The sequence below is a fragment of the Rhinolophus sinicus genome, linkage group LG07 (genome assembly GCF_036562045.2).
Source record: "Rhinolophus sinicus isolate RSC01 linkage group LG07, ASM3656204v1, whole genome shotgun sequence".
Classification (NCBI taxonomy): Eukaryota; Metazoa; Chordata; class Mammalia; order Chiroptera; family Rhinolophidae; genus Rhinolophus; species Rhinolophus sinicus.
This window is the reverse complement of record NC_133757.1, coordinates 46,419,697-46,444,663: the sequence shown is the minus strand read 5'-3', so window position 1 is coordinate 46,444,663 and position 24,967 is coordinate 46,419,697. Positions and strand designations below refer to the sequence as shown.

General features: G+C 39.5%; 2 protein-coding genes across 3 annotated transcripts in view; both read left to right on the top strand.

Moving 5' to 3' along the window:
• Positions 1–5,972, top strand: part of RUFY2 (RUN and FYVE domain containing 2) — a 62,819-nt gene extending 56,847 nt beyond the window's left edge. Inside the window, exon 18 of the mRNA XM_074339514.1 lies at positions 5,952–5,972. Coding sequence (XP_074195615.1) covers positions 5,952–5,957 — 6 coding nt within the window. The 3' untranslated portion in view covers positions 5,958–5,972. The remainder of the gene's footprint in view (positions 1–5,951) is intronic.
• Positions 5,961–23,586, top strand: PBLD (phenazine biosynthesis like protein domain containing). 2 transcript variants are annotated; one of them, XM_019731756.2, is made up of 9 exons: positions 5,961–6,091; positions 13,802–13,901; positions 14,490–14,588; positions 16,811–16,920; positions 17,008–17,037; positions 19,239–19,327; positions 19,573–19,751; positions 21,636–21,698; positions 22,791–23,586. In XM_019731756.2, exons 1-9 carry the CDS (start codon positions 6,008–6,010, stop codon positions 22,901–22,903), a joined length of 867 nt encoding a protein of 288 aa, XP_019587315.2. In that variant the 5' UTR covers positions 5,961–6,007; the 3' UTR covers positions 22,904–23,586. The 2 variants fall into 2 exon arrangements, with proteins under 2 accessions (XP_019587315.2, XP_074195622.1); XM_074339521.1 differs by lacking the exon at positions 5,961–6,091 and adding an exon at positions 10,632–10,688.
• The last annotated feature ends 1,381 nt before the right edge of the window (positions 23,587–24,967 follow it).

Here is a 24,967-nt window from a genome sequence, read left to right as displayed (position 1 = left end):
TCAAATGCATAAAGGAAGCTGCAAAACTGTTATTCTCTGGAGCATTTGAGATCTTGCTCTCCAGCATATGTTGTCAGTTTGACTCAAATAGATTCTTATAAAAATACTCTGCAGGTTTAGATGTTTTTTATGTTGATGTATGTATGTGGAGAAATAGATGGTATTTTTCTCTAATGAATTTGTAGACCCAGTTTTCTCCATTTAATTTCAAGATAGAGCAATACTCCACCAGGGCTTTACAAAAACATTGATAAGTCTTTAACTGTGGGACTGTCTAAAAATTCAAAATTCAAAACAAATATGCAGTAGAGTTCGATAGTCAAATACAACTCCTATATAGAGTAGTAGAAAGAGCCTAAGCAAGTTTTGGCACATGCTAAGGGTTTTACCACTGAAGACAAAGTACTGAATCATGTTTTTCTTACTTAGAAAGAATCATAAAATCAGTTTATAATTTACTTTCTGGAATCTGCTCTAATCCCTTGAACTTCTTAGAGGGCAAGAATGTGGGTCTTATTTTCAATTAAAGTATTTTTTAAAAATTTGGTTGATAAATGGTAAGTCATGATGATAAGATGAGAACTGTAAACTTAAACAGAAACATGAAAAAATTCCAAAACAGTGGGTGTTTGAACATAAATGTGGTTGAGGAAATCAGAACGAGTCTATAAATGTTTTAACAATGGCACTGTTTCAGAGCTTCTATTAAGTCTATGAAATATGCATAAAAGTGAACACAAAGTAGTTGACTTCAATTACATGGTGGAATGTTCCTGAACTTAATTTTCCAACCCTATATATACATGTATACGATCTTAGTAACTAGATGAAGCTAATTTAAAAATAAATTTTCTTTCAAATTTTGATTTAAAACTTATATTATTTAGAATTTGTAATTTTTATATTTATTTTCTTTTCCCCAGCTAGGAAAGTAGACAGTGTTCACGTACACTTTGAATGCCAGTACTCTATTATTATTATTTACCCTTCCAAACAACTAAACTGGCATTTATTAATGAGTAGCCTAGTTTTAAGGCAGCAGTCATAAGGCAAAGCTAAGTGAGTTCTTTTATGTTAACAGCTACAGGGTAACAGAAATCAACTTTCTGTTGTCTGCAGCCACAGGAGACTGTAAACAAACTAAGACTATTACAGAGAGACAAGTAAGCATCAATGTTCCCAGGCACACCCATGGGCCAGTCTAATAACTAAGCTATTTGAATGAGGGAGGTTTACGATTTCCCTACATTTACAGGGTAAATAAAACCAAGATTAGAATTCCGGGAAGTGTCTGCAGTGTTCTCAAAAACAAGCCTGATGGACCTCAGAGGAAGGTAGTGGGACAGGGATTTGTCAAACGGGATTTTAGTTTATTTCTATACTATCTTATTGTTTATAAGAAGATTATATTCATATACTAAATTGGTGATTAAAAACCAACTTAAAAGAGTTAAAAAAGAGATAGGAATACTTGAGAAATTGTATAAATTTAGATTTATGAGCTTGTGCCCTTTGGGTGTAATTGATTTCTGTTTAAACAGAATATTTGTTTGGCATTATTGAGGGGCATATAAAGCCACCTGAGGAGTCCAAATGGAATGTGAGTGAAACTAGAAAAGGACAATTTAAATTATTTGGGTCATTTGAAAAACACCTGCCTGATAGCTGCACCCCAAAACCAACCATTAGGTTGACCAGAATGCCAGAATTTGTGTAAGCTCACTTACTGAGTAAAGAAAGACAAATTGCTTAAACTTGACCTGCCTCAAATTTTCTCTCAGCAATTCAGGGGGAGGTTAAGGCTGACTTTTCCTTACAGACATGATATCACAATTAATTTTAAATAGAGAGAGAGCGAAAAAAAGAGACATCTTCAGAAATAAATTCTACATCAGAGCCTTGGGGTAGAGAGTTATGGCTCATTCATGAGCCTCTCTTCTGTGTGGGTGCCTGGCATTGGAGCCTGACACACAGTAGCTGTTGAACTGAACTTTGGATTTCTGAACCCACAAAGATGAAGACCAAATCATGAACCTTGGCTTTAGCAGGTCTTTATAGTCTCATCTCCACCCTTTCCTGTCCCCTTCCCCACTCTATTTCCACATTCAATTGCTTCTCCTGTGATCAGTCTATGCACTCTGCTTAAGATGCCTGTTCCCACCTACTGGAACTGCTGACGCTTTTTTGTGGGTGTTTTTGGGCTCACTCAAATATCACCTTATCTTTGCAGCTCCCTCTGTCTCCAGGGTAGAGTTATTGCTCTCTCATTGTGTTCCTAAGCATTTTATCTATATATTTTTCTTTCATGTTATAAATTTTACATTGGTCTCCTTACTGGCTGAAAATTTCTTGAGAGAGACCCAGTGACTTATTCATCATTTTATCCCGAAAGTCTAGCATGTGCTGCCTAACACTTAGGAGATACACAGTAATTTTTGAAAATAAAATTATTAATGTGAGTCCTACCTTAAGCATAATTTGTGACCATATAGGATAGAGATATTAATTAAATTATGGAAATAAAAAAACTCCCTTTCTCTACCTTTTGACAGAATAAAAATTAAAGTTATACAATACATTTTAGAAAAATATTTCTTATATATGTATGGTATTAGAAACTTCATGCTGTTTCTATGGCGACTCTCCAAGTACAGCACAGCATCCCCGGTATAAGGGTGAAACTTGGAAAATTAAGAACTTGGTTAGACTTTGTTTAGTTACTTTATAGCTTGCAATTCAGCAAGTGTGTGGGGGGAGGTGGGAGGTGGCTGTTAAACAGGCAAATGACATTGGCTTTAGAGTCTCAGAATTTTTTCCCTTTAAAGAAATGTTTTCATTTGAGAAGCTATGCAGTATTTCCAGACGCCTGATAAAGAACTTAGTTGTAAAATGTTATTCTTCTGTAATAGATTAGATTAAGAAAACTTCAGAAGACTATTTAAACAAACATTATTTTTAAAACTTGCACATGAATTCATAATCAGTATAGAAAAATTGGACAGTCTTTTCAATATATATTTTCTCATCCAATTGAACACGTAGCTGATGGCTGGGACCAATGAGGTTGAAATTCAGCGAATCTAAAACATAGCTCCTTGGGGCCAACCCAGTGGCTCAGGAGGTTAGAGCTCCATGCTCCTAACTCCGAAGGCTGCCGGTTCGATTCCCACATGGGCCAGTGGGCTCTCAACCACAAGGTTGCCAGTTCAATTCCTCAAGTCCTGCAAGGGATGGTGGGCTCCGCCCCCTGCAACTAAGGTTGAACATGGCACCTTGAGCTGAGCATCCTCCCAGATGGCTCAGTTGGTTGGAGCGCATCCTCTCAACCACAAGGTTGCCGGTTGGACTCCCGCAAGGGATGGTGGGCTGTGCCCCCTGCAACTGGCAACGGCAACTGGACCTGGAGCTGAGCTGTGCCCTCCACAACTGAGATTGAAAGGACAACAACTTGACTTGGAAAAAAAGTCCTGAAAGTACACAGTGTTCCCCAGTAAAGTCCTGTTCCCCTTCCCCAATAAAATAAATAAAAACAAAACAAAAGAAAAACAAAAAAAACATTGCTCCTTTTGGCATACCTATGATTTCTATAATAGTCTCAATTCTGGTAAATTTATGAAAACTATATTTCTTTACCAGAACTCTAATTTGTTCCTGTTGTCTATTCAAATTTTCTAAGATAGTAAAGACAATCTATAATCAAATTTCCAAATAATTGCATAAACAAACAGCAGTATTCTGTCAATAATGGTGACCCTATTGAAATGGACGTGTTGGCTGGCAGATGATAGCGTGTTGAGAAACTCTAAGTACTTGTCAATCAATGTGTGGAAGTCCAGTTTTGATGTATGCACAGCATATTATTTACTTACCTAATTAATTCAATAAATATTTATCATGTGCCTGGCACTGTTCTGGGTACTGAAATTATAGCAGTAAAGAAAAGCAAGAAGAGGTTCTGACTTTATGCTTTTAATAGTCCAGTTAGAATAATCCAAAAAAACACAAATGAGAACCCAAGATATTTTTTATCTATGAGATTAGCAATGGGGGGAGGGACACACTCATATGCTGTCTAAAATGGTACACTCTTTCTGAAGATAAATTTAACTGTGTGTGTAAGGTGTAAGTTAAGATGTCTACATACTTTGACCCAGGGATTTCACTTTTAGGAATCTATTATAATCTTAAAAATCAGAAATGCAGGCCAAGATTCACATTCAACAAGTTTAATCACTACATTATCTTTACCAGTGAAAAATAATAGAAATAACTTAAATATTTACCAAAGGTGAAATGGTTAAATAATGTATAGCATATCCACAAGACTATTGTAAATGTATTAAAATGTTGTTTCTGAAGCATTTAGTGCCCATGGAAAATACTCATGCTACACTGTGAAGATGGTAAAAATTCTGATTGAAAACAATATATCTAAAATATTAATAATGTTATTGCTTGGGAGTCAAAAGATACAAACTTTTTGAAGTTAGTGAAGAAGATCAAAAGATACAAACTTGCAGTTATAAAATAAAGTCAGTCTGGGGATGTAATGTACAACACAGTAACTGTGGTTAATAATACAGTATCGCATATTTGCAAATTGCTAGGAGAGTAGATCTTAAACGTTCTCATCACAAGAAAAAACTTTTTTGTAACTATGTATACTGATGGATGTTCACTAGATTTACTGTGGTGGTCATTTTGCAATCTATACAGATATTGAATCATTATGTTGTACAGCTGAAACAATGTCAATTGTACCTCAAGAAAGAAAGACAAGCAGGGATTTGTCAAGAAAATTAAGCAAAAACATTTATGTAGTAAGTTAAGGAAGGAAGGAAGGAAGGAAGGAAGGAAGGAAGGAAGGAAGGAAGGAAGGAAGGAAGGAAGGAAGGAAGAAAGGAAAGAAGGAAGGAGAGGGAGGGAGGGAAGGAGAAAGTGATGGAGGGAGGGAGAGAGAGAGAGAGAGAGAGAGAGAAAGAGAGAGAGAAAAGAAAGAGAAACTTGTAGGTCTGGAAGTTTCAGGGTTCCTAGGTTATTTATCTCCTTGAGAACAAGACATGTACATTAGGATAGGTTATTTTCCTTTAGATGTAATCAACTCCCCCACCCCCCACCCCAGTTTGCTGAATGTTCAAAAAGTACTATAACTTTGGGAGGTGGCAATCCCTCCATGACTATGACAAAGTCCGTGCTTTCTAGTAAAGCAAAGGAAACATCTGGAATGTTAACAGAATTAATCTCTAGAGAGTGGAACTACAGGAGATTATTATTTTTTCTCTGCTTTTCTGTATTTTGTACATTTTTAGTAAAGGGAAAGTATTCTTATAATGAAAAGCTTTATTTTAACAAATCTATATCATGAGCTCAAAAAGTCTTCATCTACAGATGTAATAAAATAACACGAAATTAGTTAATGCATGAGGATTTTGACTGTTAAATAAGCCATGGGAATGTAATGTACAGCATGATGACTATAGTAACCAAAAATTTTTAAAATGTTATTGCTGATTTGCAGAGGTCACTTTTTAATTTTCCGAGTTTTTTATAACAAGCACTTTTTTATAATTGGAAAAAATACACATTCTTTTGAAAGGATAGTAATATTCATTGGGAGACAATAACCAATTATGTGCTCCTTGGATGTTTCATGCCCTCCATTAAAAGCATAGCCTAAGCTAGTTCTGGCTACTCTAAGAAAGAATATGATTATGTTGCTAAGTATCTGTACAGTTTGAAACAGAAATACAAAATTTCAAAAGAAAACATTCTATTCATCCAATGTTTTAAAACAAATTCAATGTAAAGGCTTAAAAAATTAGGGGATCATATACCTTTAAATGTAGGTGTGTTAGAATAATTGCTTGACTTTGTATCTGGGAACTGCTACACCAAGTAAAACAGTACACCAAGTAAAACATTAACTTTTTGATTTTTTTCCCAACAACAAGAAGTAAAGCAGGTTAACAGCAATTCTGAGGATTTGCAAAAACAGCCTGTAAGGAAAATGAAGCTCCCTATTTTCATAGCAGATGCATTCACAGCAAAAGCATTTCGTGGGAATCCTGCTGCTGTTTGTCTCCTAGAAGATGTAAGTACTGATTTGGAAATTCTAGATTCCTGTAGAACTCCATATTTCTTAAAAAAAAAAATCAGATCCACTTTTTTGTTTACGTCTTTGGTTTTTGTTCTTTGTCAAATGACATCAGCAATGTTCACGTGTGCAAGTGGATTTGGACAAACTTCTATGGTGAGAATACTTCTACCTAGATGCTTAAAACTAGAGAAGTGAAGGTTTATGTAGAGAAGGACTAGAGTTCCCTCTTAGCCGTTAAGTTTTCATTTACTTACCAAATGTGGAAGAGAATAAAATTAGATTCATTTTATGTGACTAAACATGGCTAATATTACATTTAGCGTAACAGATTCTAGCTGGATATCTTTACTATTCAGACAAGTAGAAATTCTTTTCAGGACAATAAAAATGAGACATTTTTTTGCAAGGAAGTAAGTAAAAAGATAGAAGGAATTAAGCTCTAAAATAGGGAGAACTTAGTTTACCAAAAGTCTCGTTTTTAAAAATGGCTTTTTGATTTGGGTAAATATTAACAGAATAGCTAAATATTCCTTGACTTTCACTGCTTTTGTCGGTCTCTGAGTATTAGGAAAAAATCAAGGTGCACTTCCACTCAGAGCAATTATTGCAAGAGTAGATTATCTGAGAATTACTTCAGGAGTACAGTAAGCAGTTGGTGATCTTAAATATGTTTTACTGAATTGGGCAAAGTGTGCTTTGGGGCCTTGGAGTGCAGTGAATCTCAGCCTGGCCTGCACATTAAAATCAGCTAAGGAGCTTTAAACATTTCTAAGCTCAGGCTGCATCCCAAACCAATGACAATAGAACCTCTGGGGGTGGGACCCAGGTAGCCCTGCTTTTTAATCTCCTCAAGTGATTCTACTGTGAAATCAAGATGGAGAATGGCTGAGGTTTTACTGAGACAGGTGAATGTTGTTAAGTGTGTCCTTAGTACACTTATTTTCTCTCTCAAATGGAGCAGCAAAATGGTGGTCAAGAATCTTCATCTCACTCTAATAATGCATTCATTATGCAACCTCGCAGCGGGCATTTTCCAACCACCGAATGCAGAAAGTAATAAATACGGTTTTATCAAGTAACACAAGAGATTCGGAGGATTAGTGAGAGAATAATTAACAATCAGATTCTAAATCATGAACTTTCTTTAGAAACAATCTGACAAGGAATTGTGAAATTGACTAAATTTCAAGAGTCTTAGTATATTTATTTGCCCCATGTTCCCATGTAATATCGTTGAAGAGTTTAAAAAATACTTTTGAGTGATTTATGTACTCAGTTTACATCAGATGAGAAGGATTTGCATTATCCCTCAACTTAGTCCTTTTACCTCCGATATACTTAGTGAACAACAGACTTAAGGCTATAGCTCTACCTCTATCTACCTTTCTATCTCTGTGTCTATCTCTCTACCTCTCCATTAAAATATATTTTACACGTTATTTATATATTTGGAATAACTAGGAAATAAAAATTTAAGCAAAGAACATAGTTCAATGCAACACGCTTCAGTGCAAATGGAAGAAAGAAAAAGAAGGTGAGGAAGTCTGTGACTTGGGGACGCCGTCTTGGCCCCCTTCACTTCCTCTGGGCCTGAGACCTGTGAGACCAGGCTTATCTGATGGCCTTTCAGGGACATCTGAATAGATATCTAAAGGCTAGTTTGCTAGTTTTCTATTCTGTGGACATGAGAATCCTGTTTTCCTGGAGTTAGCAATTTCCCCAATTCATAATCAATACAAATTATAAAGGAAGTATGCAAACTGTGTTTTCTGCCCATGGACTCTCTTCCCCATGGCTGGAGACAGTGGATACCTGAAATACCTAGAGAGAAAGAACATAAGTGAGCTCAGGAAAATATCAGAGACAAATACGTGCTACACCTTCTAATACTGACCACAATTCAGGAGGCGGTTAGCCTGTCATTGACATATTCTAGGGATGTTTATCGACACCTACCATGAGCCAGGCTCTGGGCTAGGAATGGGAGGTACAAAGTTTGTCTGCCCTTGAGGTTCTCAAAGTCTAGTCCAGGACAGAGACATGTAAACCTGATCTTTATTCAGTACTCACCACAGAGGCTGAAAGACCTAAAGGTACCAGATACAAAGGGGACTCAGAGAACAATGTTGGATTTTATGGAGAAGAAAATACTTCAGATTTTAAGTGCAGTGTTTCAAAGGAAATTCTGTTTGTTATATCTTGTTTAAAATTATTTAAAATTTGACCAAGATGAGACTAACCACAGAAAAACTTGATGGACAGACTAAAGACTAGGTAATTGCACGTGAAGCTTTTGGAATACTTGATAAAAGAACACTGGAAGGAAAGTAAAAAGTTCCGGGTAACAAAGTTCCAAGAACTTTTATAATATGCTAAAGTCTTATTTTTCTTTCAGGACAAGTCAATTTTTAATACTCTCATACGTACAGCATAGAACTTCTAATGCTGTACATTAGGTGAAAACAAAAAAAGATTAAGGGATAAGTGGAACATGAAACAGATATTTGAAAAAAATATTTAAAATCTTAAAAAAATTGATGTTGTCCCCAAATGCATGACAATCTGTTTGACAATAAAGACTACGTAGAGAGACATGGAAAATGTATAGAAACAATATTTAAAATATTAAATAGATACATTATGATGATAGCTGTGTAAAAAACTGCAGGAACTCATGACCAACTATTGGAATCGGTCAGAGGCCTGTGGTAGTGATGAGGGGTGATCTTTTGTTTATTTTTCTGTAAGCCAACTTTAATATTTAGTGAAAATAACATATCAGCAGGGGTAAAGAGCCCATATATTTATTCTCCTTCATATTTTAACAAAGCCTTAAGTTTTTTATCTTTTTGTTGTTGCGGATGTGTGTGTGTGTGTGTGTGTGTGTGTGTGTGTGTGTGTGTGTGTGTGTTTAGAGCAGGGTTTCTTAACAGCAGCACTACTGACTTTTTGGACTGGGTAGTTCTTTGTTGTAAGAGGCTGTCAGGTGCATTGTTAAATGTTTACAAGTATCCTTGGCCTCTACCCATTAGACGACAGTGGTTCCCCCTTCAAAAATCACCCCCAGTTGAGATCCGTTGCTTCATAGGTTACTTTTTCTCACAAGAGGTTTATTCCTGAGTTTTCCTGTTAAAATTATCCATAAAAAACAACTCTGGGGCCGGCCCGGTGGCTCAGGTGGTTAGAGCTCCGTGCTCCTAACTCCGAAGGCTGCCGGTTCGATTCCCACATGGGCCAGTGGGCTCTCAACCACAAGGTTGCCAGTTTAATTCCTCGAGTTCCTCAAGGGATGGTGGGCTCTGCCCCTGCAACTAAGATTGAACACGGCACCTTGAGCTGAGCTGCCTCCCAGATGGCTCAGTTGTTGGTTGGAGCGCGGGCTGTCCACCACAAGGTTGCCAGTTCAATTCCTCGACTCCCGCAAGGGATGGTGGGCAGTGCCCCCTGCAACTAAAATTGAACACAGCACCTTGAGCTGAGCTGCTGCTGAGCTCCCGGATGGCTCAGTTGGTTGGAGCGCGTCCTCTCAACCACAAGGTTGCCGGTTCGACTCCTGCAAGGGATGGTGGGCTGTGCCCCCTGCAACTAGCAATGGCAACTGGACCTGGAGCTGAGCTGTGCCCTCCACAACTAAGATTGAAAGGACAACAACTTGACTTGGAAAAAAAAAAAAAAAAAGTCCTGGAAGTACACACTGTTCCCCAATAAAGTCCTCTTCCCCTTCCCCAATAAAATCTTAAAAAAAAAAAAAAACAACTCTGTTGTGTGTCCACTATATACATTTATTCCAATTCAACTGGCATTTCCTGGCTATCTACCATGTGCTGGGATCAAATGTAATATTCATATATCTGCATTGTTATTCTTTTAAACACCAATGATCATTTCCGGTGACAGCAAGAAGCATTGGCTTCACACTTTTAAAGAGGAATGTGCAGTTTTAGTTCCTGAACTATTTGCTGTTCCAGATTTCCTTATTAAATTTAGAGAATACCACAAAACCCTTTACAGTATAGTGTGTTATGTATTTAAAGAAAAAAACAGGTGTATAACAATACTGTGTTCAACCTATGCTTTAACTCATGTGGGGAAGCTTATGGTATCCTGGCCATTTCCAGACTTGGTGCCCTTCTTTGGAGAGAGGCTCACTGGGTGTGACCACACTGGGTCAGACTCCTGGGTGGGGCTTCTGGGGTGTTTCAACCTCATATCTCAATTTTATGCCCAGAGAAGGGATGAGGAGTACAGAGAAGATTCTTTAAGGCATTGAAGGGTTTTCCTTTGCCCAGTGTTTGAAGAAAAAAAGCAATGCAAAGGAGGAGGAGATGTTAGTATAGGAATTTCTGCTTCCCACATATCCTCAGTGGCTTCTAGAACATAACCCTCAGCTTTGGGAGCAGTGACTTCAGACAAATTCAGCCAGATACTGTGCAAATCGCTATTCATATGTTATTTCATTTCACTGTCACAACCACTCTATGAGTAAGTCCTATTTTATCCCCATTTTACAGATGGGGAAACAGAGGCAGAAGAAGGTTAAGTAATTTGCATGAGGTCACACACTTCTAGGTGGCTGATTTCAGGATCCCAGGTCTGTGCTTTCAATTACTGTACTCACTATTAAACTACATGTTCTCCCCTTTTATGTGCTCCCATGGTACCTCTTACATCCCCATTGGTAACAAACATCACTCTTGTAATTCATTCAATGCCTACCTTCCTCTTTAGACTGTACATTCTATGAGCTCTTAATCCATTCTGACTTGTTCCAATACACTTGGCCTAGCACATGGGAGGCACTACATGAATAACGTGTTGAGGAAAGTGAAAATATGATAAATTAAATTATGGCAAAATTTCCTAAGAGTTCTAGTTAACCAACAATTACTGAGTTTATGTTCTCATTGGTGGGGCAGGGTGGGTGGGTATGCCAAGTGAGTATGAGTTTTGGGTTCTTGATGGAGCTAGAGGGAGGAGGCATCCCAGAGAACCATTAGAAACAACTAAAGATGGCCTGCAGTTTGAGTACTTCATTGTGAGGACATAACTTCACAATAAGAAATCCAAGTGCCTCAGAAGGAATTTCTCATTTCTTCCTGGATGATTTAGAACTTTCTACATCCGAAAGCTTTTCCTTCGCTGGAATCTATCTGCAGCAGAGGGACAAATGAACACAGACAGAGCAAGATTGTCATGTTTAGGCTGTCATAGTTCTACACTGCCACAAGATGGGAGTATTTTAAAACAGTCTGATTTTCTGATCATTAATTTTTGTGGGCCTTATGGTGATGGAACGTCTCTGTGTCCCAGTGCAGTACATCAAAAAAACCCAAACAAACATGGCAATTTTTGCTGTTGGAAATTCGACTCATGTGAAATTGCCAAAGGGAAATGGATATTAAAACAAAAGAATTTTAACTATTATGTGCTGCATTTGAAAATAAGCTTGTAGTGTAAAATGGAAAAATTTTTTGAAACAAAATTCAGTGTTTTGAATGAATGCAGCTTCTTTCTTTTGTTTCGAAAGCTTTCAAAGTTGAACCAATATTGGCCTTCTCATGATTCACCATTATCTTGACCTTTGGTTCCAGAGTAGCTGCCTGTTGTGCGTACTGAGGGCTGCTACGATCAAACTTTCTACATTATGTCTGGTCCCTCAGGCAAATAACAGGTGCATTTTAAATGTCCTGGGACAGAAATTACAGTTACAGACATTCAAATTGCAATTGGTGCAACACACCAAGGTAGAGAAGATTAAAGAGCAATGGTCAGTGAAGTGTGTGTTCTAACTGATGTGTAAAAAAGCCCATTTGCCAAGGAAATCCATAAGCAATAGATGGTGAGCTTGGCTACAATTCGGGATGCTTTTATGCTTTTAGAGACTCTTGTCCTAAAGGTCGAGGGAAGAAACAAAGAAAGGAAGGACAAAGATAGGGGGAGTTTGGCCACGCGAGGCAGAGGAAGGACTGGAAGGCAGTACAGGTTCCTGGAGCGAAGGAGGCCGACCCAGGAAGACCAGCACAGGCTTTTCTTTGTCACCCCTTCAATCACCACTGAGCTCTGCAATTGCAGATTCTGCACTAGAGAATTAAATGGCTTCCCGTTTCTCTCAGGTGTTGTATACACAGGTATGTGAGCCAGTTTCCACAGATAATATTCTATAGGCCATGGGAAGACCTTGAATTCAATTCTTAACAGTATTGCCTTGTTGGCTGGGATGCCCCAGCAGTTCCCGCCCTCCACTCAGGTGGCACGTCTCACTCCCTAGACTCACAGGTGCCCACAGGTGTGACAGGTACATATTCTACTTCATTCCTACCATCCTAATTCTCCTTACCTCGGCTCACAGAATCCTAGAGTGTCAAAGATTTAGCAGAAGGAGAACAGATGTGAGATCAAATGATTGGCCCACGATGTATCCCTAATACAAAGCTCTTTGCCCACATTTTTCTGTCCAACTCATCAAAATTTGTCCTTTTTCTTTAAAGTCCTAGCATATTTATTGTCAAAATCTGTGTATCTCAAATACATACATATGTACTCTCTGGTGTTGCTCACTGCTGCGTTCTGGGTCTGTCCTGACTCCCCACAGAGAAGATAAGCCCCTTGAACACAGGGCTGTATCTTATCCACCAGGGCTTCTTAAACTTTAACGTGCATGCAGATCACCTGGGGATCTGGTTAAAATGGAAGTTCTGAATCAGAAGTTCTAGCGTGGGGCCTGAGACTCTGCATTTCTTTCTTTTTTTTTTTTTTACATTAAAGTTTATTGGATGACAATTGTTAGTAAAGTTACATAGATTTCAGGTGTACAGTTCTGTATTACATCATCTATAAATCACGTTGTGTGTTCACCACCCAGAGTCAGTTCTCCTTCCATCACCATATATTTGATCCCCTTTACCCTCTTCTACCACCCTTTCCCAAGACTCTGCATTTCTAACAAAGTCCCTCAGTGTTTGTGATGGTGCTGCTGGCCCAGCACAGGACTCGGTAATTGATTGCTGCATTCCCTCAGAAATGTGGCAGGCGTCTGTTTTATCTGATAGACACTGACTGGTTTTCCTGTCTGCAGCGCGCTAAAGGGATACTATGAGAAAGCGTTTGTCTTTGTTATGGGGAGTGTAGTGTGGCAGGTTAAAACCCTGGGCTTTCAGCTGCTCAAAATAAAAATCTTACATTTATTAAGTACTTACTATTTGTTGGGCACTGTGATGAACACTTTATATGCATTATTGGACTTAATCTTTTGAAAGAAAAATGTTAAGTAAAAAACAAAACCGTTGTATTACGTTTGGGTTTCCAGAAAACAAGTATCAATTTCTTAAGTGATTTCTCTTTCCATAGAACTACAGAGCTTCTGTAGATTTTGAATACAGTGCTTCTTTAAGAAAAGCTAAGTAAATCTCCTGCTAGGATACTCTCAGATAGACTAGGTAACAATCTGACAAAGGATAGGCCAGCCCAGTAGGTTTTTCATCTGTCCTAGCTTTGTACATCCACAGCTCTTCAAAGGATGCTGTAAGCATGGGTTTCTGAAAAACGATCTCTATAATAGTGCTTTGAATTCTTTGGCAATTATTTCCTTTAACCATGGGTAAGTTTTCATATTAATAAACTGTGTTGCTAACTAATGGCAGTTGCTATCCAAGGAAGCCTGTTTTGTGTTTCTAGAGTCTCAATAACTTTTTGCTTCTAATTTAGAAATTGGATGAAGACATGCATCAAAAAATTGCAAGGGAAATGAATCTCTCAGAAACTGCTTTTATCCGAAAACTGGACCCAACTGACAACTTTACACAAAGTAAATGTGCATTTTTTTTTAACCATTCTTGAATGATACCAGAAGCTGCTTTTCCAGTGGGGGAATGATATTTAAGGGAAATGCCCGTTTACTATTTGCATGCAGGTACCCTGGTTCCCCAAAAATAAGACCTAGCCAGACAATGAGCTCTAATGTGTCTTTTGGAGCAAAAATTAATATAAGACGCGGTATACATTACATTACATTACATTATAAAGACCCAGTCTTATATTTTAGTAAAATAAGACTGCGTCTTATATTAATTTTTGCTCCAAAAGACACCTTAGAGCTCATTGTCCGGGTAGGTCTTATTTTCGGGAAAACACTGTAGGGGGCGGGGGGATTCTGATTCGGTTTTCAGTTCATCTAGGGGATCAGGCGTTGGTTAACTTGTATGTTTCAGCTCCAGATCACTACTGGGGGTCCCTAAGATGCCTGCCTAGATGTCACTCTTCATTTTACAACATATTTCAGCAATTAATTCATGCTCGTGAAATATTTAGAAAAGAATGAGAAAATGAAAAGTTTGTGATTCACTTGTTTGTATAAGAATGGTCTTCTTTCTCTTTGGCTTTTCTTCCTCTGAAGGTTCCCGCTTTGGACTAAGGTGGTTTACGCCAGCAAGTGAGGTCCCTCTCTGCGGCCATGCTACCCTGGCTTCTGCAGCTGTGCTGTTTCACAAAATAAGTAATGTGATTTTTTTTCTTTTTAGTGAACCTATCACTTAGCAAATAGCAAATATTTTTTAAATTCTCACATACACTTTCCAATGAACCAAATGACTGGTGTAAGACATTACAGAATTTATTTTGTGCAATGTATTACACAGAAACAAAAACAGCAACCTTTAATAACACTTTGGCCTTTCTGAGTATGCACCAGGCATGTTAGAAAGCCATGGTCGTTGTTTCCTAGAATGCCTTTTTATTTTAAATAGGAACTCTCTGGTTTCTGTAGAGGGGAGCTCATAAGGCAGAATAGGTGTCACACATGATGTGATATCAGGCACCAAAAGGCACACTTTGTCCCCAAAGTGTCCCCACCCACACTGACACTCATTTTCACAACAAGAACTTCTTTACTCTGAATTTTAAAGATTCATGTGCCCCAACTATATACATTTACCTTGTAGCACCTTAGTCCTATCAGTTTCCATCTTAGTTATATTTAGTACAGTAGAGATCAGGGCTTTGTGGGAATGGGGCAGAGGAGAGGTGCTTGGAGATTCCCTAAAAGTGGAGATGGATGCAGCCATGAACAAGTATAGAAAGGTAAAGAAATAAACAGGGTGGCATGACAGAGGGTAACTGTAAGAAGTGGGGGGTGGAGAAGGAGGGCCTTTGGGGAGTTACTATAGATGGGGATAGCAAGGTGTTATAGGGCAGGTTCCCGCAGGATGCAGACTCTGGGACACATGCCGGAAGAACTGGGGGCAGTATTCCTGAGGTCAATATTGGTAGGGGAGTAAAGAAGGGATTGAACAGTGGGAGAAGCTGAACTGCAAAATGGTAGCAACAAAGAAAGGCCTAGGGCAAATCCACAGGGAGGTCTGAAGCTGTGAAGGTCCTCCAAACAGTGTAGTTCCAAATAGAAGCAAAGGTTCAGGCTTTTATTCCCTCTACTGACCAGTCTCCAACGCCCAGAAAAGTGGCAGGAGTTTGGGTAAAGTAGCTCTATTCAGCCAAGGGCAAATCCCAGAGCAGGGCTCATCAGAGAGCTGTCAGTCACCAACACTCTTGGCAGCTGGGTCAGGGCTGGGTGAGACAATTAAGGCACCTGAGAGCAGCTGCCTCCTTAAATTCTGGGTCTGGGTACCTCCTTACCTCACCTAGTGCTGGCCCTGGAGGGTAGGGGCAAGTTGGGGAACAACATCCATTAGAGAAGGGAACCTTTAAGCTGAAGAACGTGAAGCCATCTGTGAGAGGAAGAGCATTAGAGCTGCAGAAGTAAATGCAAAGCCCCTGAGGGGACTGCATAAGCAGAGGGTTCAAGCTTCCTGAGGGAGGGGGTGATTGACGGGACATGGCACTGAGAGTTAGGCCCTGGCCCCTCTGTAATGTAATCCGTTATGCATTTGAAAAAGATAATTTTGGTTTCAGTGGAGAGGGGATAAGAATGAAGGCAAGTGAACATCCTGAAATATTGTTTAAGAATTCAGTCTTGAAAAATAGACTTCAGTTTCACTGAAGTTGAATTGAATGCCTTTTGAAAACCCCACATTGGTTGGTGTGAGGCTGAATGATCCCTCATAGGGTGGTTCTAAGGTTAGATGAGAAAAGTATGAAAATAATGTCCTACACTGATTATAATGAGCAAGTTAAACTTTGGGTTTCAGAATGTAAATTTTATACTGTGTGAAAATTAATAAGCAATGCTGAATTTCCTCACCTTTGAGATACAATTAAGTTTTACAGAAATGCTGGGGTGGGGGGGACAAAGAATTATGTCACAAGTCTTTGTTTTCACTAAAAATGCTATATACATTGAAGGCAGATAAGTGGCTCAAGTTGTATCAGTAGCATGGAGGGAGGGATATTATATCAGCATTTGTGGTCCAATCTTTAAATCAAAATTTTATGTATAGCTTGGTTTATTTAGAATAAATCTGATTTGTTCATATCATACTGTTGTTTATAACTTGTATGTTCTATTTGTCACTCCCTTGGCATACCTTAGACTAGTAGAACTTATAATTCTATAGTTGTTATATGTCGATATTTTAAAATCTTTGTTAGAAAACATGGCATCCCTATGAAGTAGGTTTAATTATTACCCTGTTAGTGGTAAAATGAAAATGGTTATTGGTAAAATGAAATGGGTATTATTACCGCAGTTTATTTTCCTGTTTCTTGATTCCTTTTCAAACAGTTTTCTGATTGACAGAATAAGTCTCTCTTTTTTTTGGCCAGAAAACGTGAATAGCACTTTAATTTTTGTCACGCTGAGTGGGGAGCTAAAGGCCAGAAGAGCGGAGGATGGTATCATCCTGGATTTGCCTCTTTATCCAGCCCACCCCCAGGTCAGCTTTTTCTAATTATTGCCATAAACTGTGTGAAACTAACAGCTTGCCTGTTTTATAATGGTTTTGTCTTTTTTCCCCATCTAGGACTTCCATGAAGTAAAGGACTTGATAAAGGTTGGTGAAAAGAATCAAACCTGAGCTCATGTGGTCCGGTCACTTGTTATTGTTTCAACACAATGATTCAGTACCATCTGATCCCAAAAGACAGGCCTTCCACCAGTATCAGTGTTCCCGTCTAAGCCTGGATGAATAGTGCATAGTACATTTGAGGTTTGAATTTTAATATTGAGTCTATTTGGTGAGAAGGTTGACTAGTTTTCCCTGACTCTTCACGGTCAGCATTAACCTCCATGGTAGGGTGGAGAGAGGAGAGACTGCTGTGTGGAAGGCTGAGAGAAAAAGAAAAGAAAGGAACCTAACTGCCGGGCAGCCGTCGGTGTCCCCAGTTTCTGCAACAGAGGATGAGGCTGAGGTGGAGGGTCTATGGTTTGATGGAGGAGAGCAGGAAAGCATGGGAACCTCGACAGAGAAGACAACACACCATGCCTGGCTTTCTCAAGGGGTCCGTATGGGGGTGGGGCCTTGGTGGCGGCAGCATCATCATCATCATTGAGAACATTTTCGAGTCTAACCTAGGCAGTACCATTAAGCACTTCACATGCGTTATTTCATTTAATTCTCACTGTCACCTGGTAAAGTATGCACTGTAATTGTCTGATAGAGCTTCCAGAAAGCCAGAGCAGCCCTGGATGACCAGGTACTTATTATGTAGAGAAGGAAGGGCCGCCATGAAAAATGATTCCATAAAATGGCCTATTGTGGGTACTACTAGGGCGTTTCTCAGTGAATTTTCAACAATATCATTTATACTTTCTTTAGTGTTTTGCTTTATCTAAGTTTTCAAAAAGTATAAGCAAACATCATGGATTCTGTTCTAATTTTACACTCAGCCTCACCTATGGTTTGGGTTTTGAGAGGTCAGCCAAATTCATAAATGAACTGTTTGAAGCATGTCGGCAGGGAAATGGAAACTATTCATAACAGTAGACCTTGTTTGTGGTAGAAATAATTTAACCGGATCTTTCTCAGCCTCAGGGTCAGCATTTGTAAAATGGGAATGACAAAGGGTTATTTGTCATGCATGTTGTCATTTTGTGTTCCTAGAAACTGGCAATAAGATTCCCTGCTGAGAATTACATTTTCAATTCGACCTCAGAATCCATGCAAAGAACGGCTGGCTGACCCTTTAGAGAGACTGAAAGGCCCGGAAAGCAGATGGGATCTGGCTTCAGGAATTCTCATTTCTAGAAAGAGGGACATTGTTCAGCTGTAGTTATAGAGACAGACAGCACAGGCACCCCACAAGGTTCAGGGAGTCTTGGCCTTGGGAGCTGGAGTGCTTCAGTCCCTAAAGAGAGTTAGAAAACCTGAAGCCACCTAATGACTGCCAGACAGCATTATACTGATGACATATATATACTATGTCATCAGTATTGTCATCTGCTCTGCCGGCAGCTGGTGGTAGTGCCAAAGGATGGCTTGGAGGGCTTTTGTCCCCTCATAATCTCCCTCAGCATCCCAACCCAACAAACAAGCAAAACAATGTTATTGGAAATGAGCAAGATTATGTGTGGTCTTAGGTAAAGGGTGAATCAAAGCATCTTTAGAAAACATTGTTACTGATCTGTAGCATACAATCTAAGTGAAACCTGTGCTTGCCGAGCAGGGCAGCATTAAGATGAGTCCTCTAGTTCCCCTCTCCTAATCAAACTGCCAGACCCAAGTGCTTAGCATGTAGAATATTCTAGTTACTGCTGCAGAGACTTCACATATATTATTTTATTTAATCCCCACAACAACTCTAAGAGGTAGGTATGAGGCTCCCCATCTCTAAAAACAGTAGACAGAGCAATGACCATTGATTCCAGGGCCCCTCAGGCCTGGATCAAAGGTGTGTGTGTGTGTGTGTGTGTGTGTGTGTGTGTGTGTGTGTGTGTGTGTGACCCTGGGCCTCTCTAAGTCTTTCTTCTGGTCTATGGGGGAAATACTCATTTGAAGGAGTTGTGTGCTGAGGCACATGTCGACACTTGTGAATAACGCCTATCTTCGGCTTTCAGAGGTCTCCCTTAAAGACCTCTTTGGTCACCAGGAAATTGGCCTTCCTTGAGCCCCGAAACTGAACTTAAACTTGAGGATTGGAGATGATGGGTGTGCCGGACACCCTGCAGATGCTCATGAGAGGTCATTTTCCGTACAGGGGATCAAGGGCTTGAGCCAGGGCACATTCCTAAGGAGTTTCCGATCTGTCTCCACAGACCGCCATAGGTGACACTCAGGTGCAGGACGTCCGCTACTCTCCAGATACCCGAAAGCTCCTTGTCCGACTCAGTGATACTTACGACAGGTGAGCAAGATTTTTGGCTTCATCAGCACTTTGGGGAGGGCCGAGCACCCAGATTTATAGTTGTGGTTTGCCATGTCCAGTCAAATGATGATTTATGCAGCCAGAGAGTTTTGTTTTCGGGTAGGAAGATATTCCATTTGCTTTCCCCTCTCCTCCTGCTGATCTGTTTGGGCAAGCCACACCCTGGCCCGCTTTACAGAGTCTGTGGAATAGGTTTGTCCTAATCCATCCCTTTTGTGAACAAGGTCATTTTTGGAGAAACTGCAAGTGAACACACAGAGTCTGCTGCAAGTGGAGAACACAGGGAAGGTGAAAGGACTCATTCTCACCATTAAAGGAGATCCTGGTGGGCACACCCAAGCGTTTGACTTTTATTCCCGATATTTTGCGCCATGGGTTGGTGTGGCGGAAGACCCTGTAACAGGTACTTTTGATTTGGGTCCTAGGGATGGTTAAACAGTGGAGGAGGAGGATGACAAATGATTTAAGTGTCCTTCACGTAACTTTTCAGATTGCTTGGGTTTTGAGTTGGATTTGTTTCCCTATCTACCCGTCCCCCATCCCTTCACTAAGGTCTCATGTGAAAAACACAGAATTAAGAAGGCAGTATAGCAGGGTTAAACTTTAGTGTCAGACAGCCTGGGTTTGCATTCTAGCTACCTAGCTGTTGACCTTGGGTAAATGACCTAACTTCCTCTATCAAATATGGATAATACCTCATAGGGTTATGTAAACCCAATGCAAGTTAAGAGCTTAGAACAGTGCCTGGCACACAGTAAGTGCCCCCAAATCTATTAGCTATTTTATTTTATTTAAAAAAAATATTTTTATTAAAATATATTATTATTAAATATTATTTTAATAATAACAATGAAACTGGCTCCCTGAGCCAACACTTCCAGATCTGCCATTTCCAAAAATCAGGGGCTGATGTCCAGTGCATTCCGAAAACCTTTTGTCCTTTTTAGTGACCATTATGCGTAATCATTGATATCTAGATAAGATTTGATTTTGAAGGATAAACTCCTGGGCTGTAGGTGGGAAATAGGGAACAGGAATACTGTTGCTTTTCTTCCCTTCCTCCTTTCCCAGCCCTGCTTCCAAAGTAGGTGGGATGAGTTTGGGAACGGGGTATTCAAGATCGTCTACCAGCCAGAAGCAGAGGGATGAAATCAAAGAAGGGCAGAATGTGAAGCCTCTTTTGAGAAGAGTGGGCTGAGCAGCAAAAGGGAGCAATGCTTGATGGAGGAGGCTGGTGGCCAGGGCAGAAAGAGGCTGGACAGAGACTTCCAGGCTCCTTTTCTGGTCAGATTGCAGGGGCTGCAGTGGTTTCAGGAGCTTGACTTAGTTAGTCTCTGAGGGACAAAATGTGAAATCCAAAGCTCAGCAAGCAAGCACTTTTAAAACTCAGGAAAATGCCCGAAGCCCAAACAGTCCAACTAAACCCTCTCCTATGGAAAAGAAGTTCTGAGCAGATTTACACATGCACAGCTGCTTTACAAAGGATTTCACTGGCACAGAGGGCAAGTTTTTCCCCTGTAATAATGCTTCTCGAGAATGGGAAGGTCTTTGGACAGTGATGACCAACCACCTCCGTTTGCTTGAGACTGAGGGATTTCCCAGCATACAGGACCTTCAGCGCAAACACCAGGACAGACTCAGGCAAACTGGGATGGCCGGTCACCCTTTGTGGACCTCCCATAGCATTGATAAGTTTTCCTGAAGGAGGGGCCTTTTCCAATCCATCTTTTTCTCCTCCAAAGACTTTTTGTCAGTTATTACTTTATGTTTTGTTTCTTCATTTTAATATCTACTCTCTGATCTAAACCTAGGATACAATCATGTGAAAAAATACCTCACTGAAATAAAGTTCTCCCAGCACCAAAATTCTGGGAATATGTGCTTGATAGAAAATTTGGCATTTTGTCAGAGATTCTACCTTTCCTTACATGTGCATCTCCAGAGGAAGCAGATATTTTCCCTTGAAAGATGTAGAAAGACTTATGTGAAGGCCCTGATTTTCCTACCATGGGCTGACAATGAACTGGTAGACAGGACAAGAGTTAAAGCCTGCAGTTTAAGTCAGCCTTCAGAAAGTTTAAGACATAGGAAATGCATCATTTGGAGGATGTGTCTTTCTTTCTATCTCCATTCATAATTCAACACTCTGTTTTGTCTATGCCAACATAATGACTAAGTAATCTAAAATTTAGTCAAACTGGATAGTTGATTGTAATTGCTTTTAAATTTGCCACAAAGCTACCCTGTTTTCTTTGGAATTGTACCATTACTTTTTATTTCTTTTAAGGATCTGCACATACTGTTCTCAGCAGCTACTGGTCCCAGCAACTGGGGAAGAAAGACATGCATGGTAGGACAGCTTTTTTTCAAAAATTTAAAAAAATTTGCCTAACCTTAAGCTCGTATTCTTTCTCACATGTACTATCTACTTGGAGATATAATACAAGTATACTGTCTACTTGGAGATATAATTCATGTATCACCCACATGAAAAGGAAAGGCTTTTAGATTCCTTTACCCTGAACCCTCTACTCAAAATATCCCCAGTCCCAAACATCTCCCACCTTTATCCCTCCCAACGCACAAACATACTTCTAGCATAGTATGTGTGCGTGCCCAATAAATGTTTGTTGAATAAAATTAATAGCTGTATAACTTTGGCCCAAAGAGGTAATTTATGATGTGACCAGTTGAGAATGGATAGTCACCAAGCTCACTTACTGCTATTGCTTTCACATGATTGAGTCGAACCAAGTCCCCTGGTCTCAGGGGCACAGAGAACAGGTCTCAGACTGTGGAGGCTACACAGCTCTAAAAGTTCAAAGAGGAGTCTGACCCAAAAGGTAGAAGCCTTACGTAGTGGGAGGTTTAGGCCCCTGTGACCCTGATTTGGGCAGCAGGGTGGCTGTAGTCTCTTTGGTGAGCTTAGCCACTCTCTTCAGCACTGAGCTCCAGGAAGGTGAGGGTTGTGCCTCTCATTTGCCTGACCTGTGTGGTTGCTTGATAACCTCAGTGCGTGAACGAACTCCCTTTGTCCTATTCAGATCTGCGAAGATGGGGCCTCCTCAGGAGGGCCAAGACCACCCCTCTTTGTCTTCTTATATTTCTGGTTCTGCCTCTATCTTTTCGCACATCCTTGCTTGCTGCTAGACAGAGCTGGGGAGGAAGTTCGTATGTGGGTGTGTCTGGGGCAGTACAGAAGTGAGAGAGGAAATGGCTCAGGAAGGGGAGGTGTGGAGCTGTGTGTCCTGTGCATTCGTTGTCCCTCAGTCCTCATGAGATGGGGTGAGCTGGGCAGTACCATGGACAGATGAAGAAATTTATTCTTTAAACTGACCTGGGAGAATTTTAGAGCTTGTAATAAGAGGTCTCTCACTATGTTCTGTTAATTAAAAAGGGTGAAAACAATCTTAATTTGTGATTTGTTTTGTGTTTTCTTTAGCCTTTCAGTGTTCCTGCAGAGGAGGAGAACTGGAGATTTCATTGCGTCCTGATGGACGTGTTGACATTAAGGGAGGCGCTGCCGTTGTTTTAGAGGGTACTCTCACAGCCTAAAGATGGTTGTGCTGAGCTGCTCCTATCTTGAATGACTAAGTATTTTCTGTTTACAAAGAAGCATAAGGGGCTGCCTTTAGCAAATCTACATAGTAGTCCACTTAATCCTCATGTTAGAAATAGAAAAATGAAGACATATTCATGGAGATTTAATAACGCGTCCTGACTAATTAACTGATGGAGTTTTGGCTCTCCTGTGAGTGTATTTGAAGTGTAAGTAACCAGTAACAAAGAATAATGTTGTCACCTTTGATTATGACTACCAATCACAGAATGAAGAACAAATTTATGAGGATAAGATCAAACCATTTAAACTCAGGTGTATCTGATAGAATATTTTGCAGCCATTAAAAAGACCCAATAACTATGTGGAAATATAGAAAAATGTTTCAAGACATAATACTAAGAAAGAAAATTACAGTAGACTATAGAATGCTATGCTTTCGATGGAGAATATGAATTTATATGGACAAGGCTGGGTCACGAAGATAGACAAGTGAAAACAGTTTATGTGTGGGGAATAAAATTGGGAATAATTTTAATGTATCTAAAAAATTATTTACTTTATTGGAATACGCTCATCTTTAATAACTAAAAATAAGGACATATAACTAAATAAAAACCCAGAAACTTAAAAAAATGTACGTGTATTCGTGTGGCAATAAAATTAAACACTAAAAGTGTTTTTCTTTATCTTTTCTTTATCTTAATATATAGTTTTAGAGTGATAACTTAAAAGGAATTTAAAAAAAAATTTTATTGGGGAACATAGGGGAGCAGTGTGTTTCTCCAGGGCCCATCAGCTCCAAGTCATTGTCCTTCAATCTAGTTGTGGAGGGCGCAGCTCACTGGCCCATGTGGGAATCGAATTGGCGACCTTGGCATTAGGAGCACGGTGCTCCAACTACCTGAGCCACCAGGTTGGCCCTGTATTTTTTTTTAAAGATTTTTTTTATTAAAATACAACATACAATATTATAATAGTTTCAGGTGTGCATCATAGTTATTCAACAGTACCCACCTAGCACTATACAGTGTTATTACCATATTATTGATTTTATTCTCTATGCAAAAGAAGTGATCACCATGGTAAGTACAACCATCTGACACTGGACCACGTTATCATAATATTATTGATCTTTTCCCCACTTTTAAAATTTTCCAATTGGAGTTGACATTCAATATTATTTTATATTAGTTTCAAGTGTACAAGTATAGCATAGTGGTTAGACATTTATATAATTTAGGAAGTGATCTCCCTGACTAGTACCACCTGGCACTATACATAGTTATTACCATATCATTGATGATATTCTATACTTTACATCCCCATGACTATTTTGTAACTACCAGTTTGTATTTCTTAATAGCTTCACCTTTTTCACCCTGACCCTAACCCCATTCCCCTCTATGACTCCAATAAATCTAGTACCGATCTGGCACCATACCTAATTATTACTGTATTATGGACTATATTCCTTATGCTATGCCCTACAGTCCCATGACTACTTTGTAACAACCAATTTGTACTTCTTTTTTATTTTTTTCCAATTTGTACTTTTTAATCCCTTCCCCTTTCACCCATCCTTAACCCCCCTCCCATCTTAAAGAAGTTTCTCTAAGATTCCTTGTAATACTGGTTTGGTGGTGCTGAACTCCTTTATCTTTTTTTCTTGTCTAGGAAGCTCTTTATGTGTCCTTCAATTCTAAATGATAGCTTTGCTGGGTAGAGTAATCTTGGTTGTAGGTCCTTACTTTTCATCATTTGGAATATTTCCTGCCAATCCCTTCTGACTTGCAAAGTTTCTGTTGAGAAATCAGCTGACAGTCTCATGGGGGGACCCTTGTGGGTAACTAACTGCTTTTCTCTTGCTGCTTTTAAGAGTCTCTCTTTGTCTTTAACCTTCAGCATTTTAATTTTGATGTGTCTTGGTGTTGGCCTCTTTGGGTTCATCTTGTTTGGGACTCGGCATTTTCTAGGCTTGTTTATTTCCTTCAGGTTAGGGAAGTTTTCTGTCATTATTTCTTCAGATAGGTTTTCAATTCCTTGCTCTCTCTCTTCTC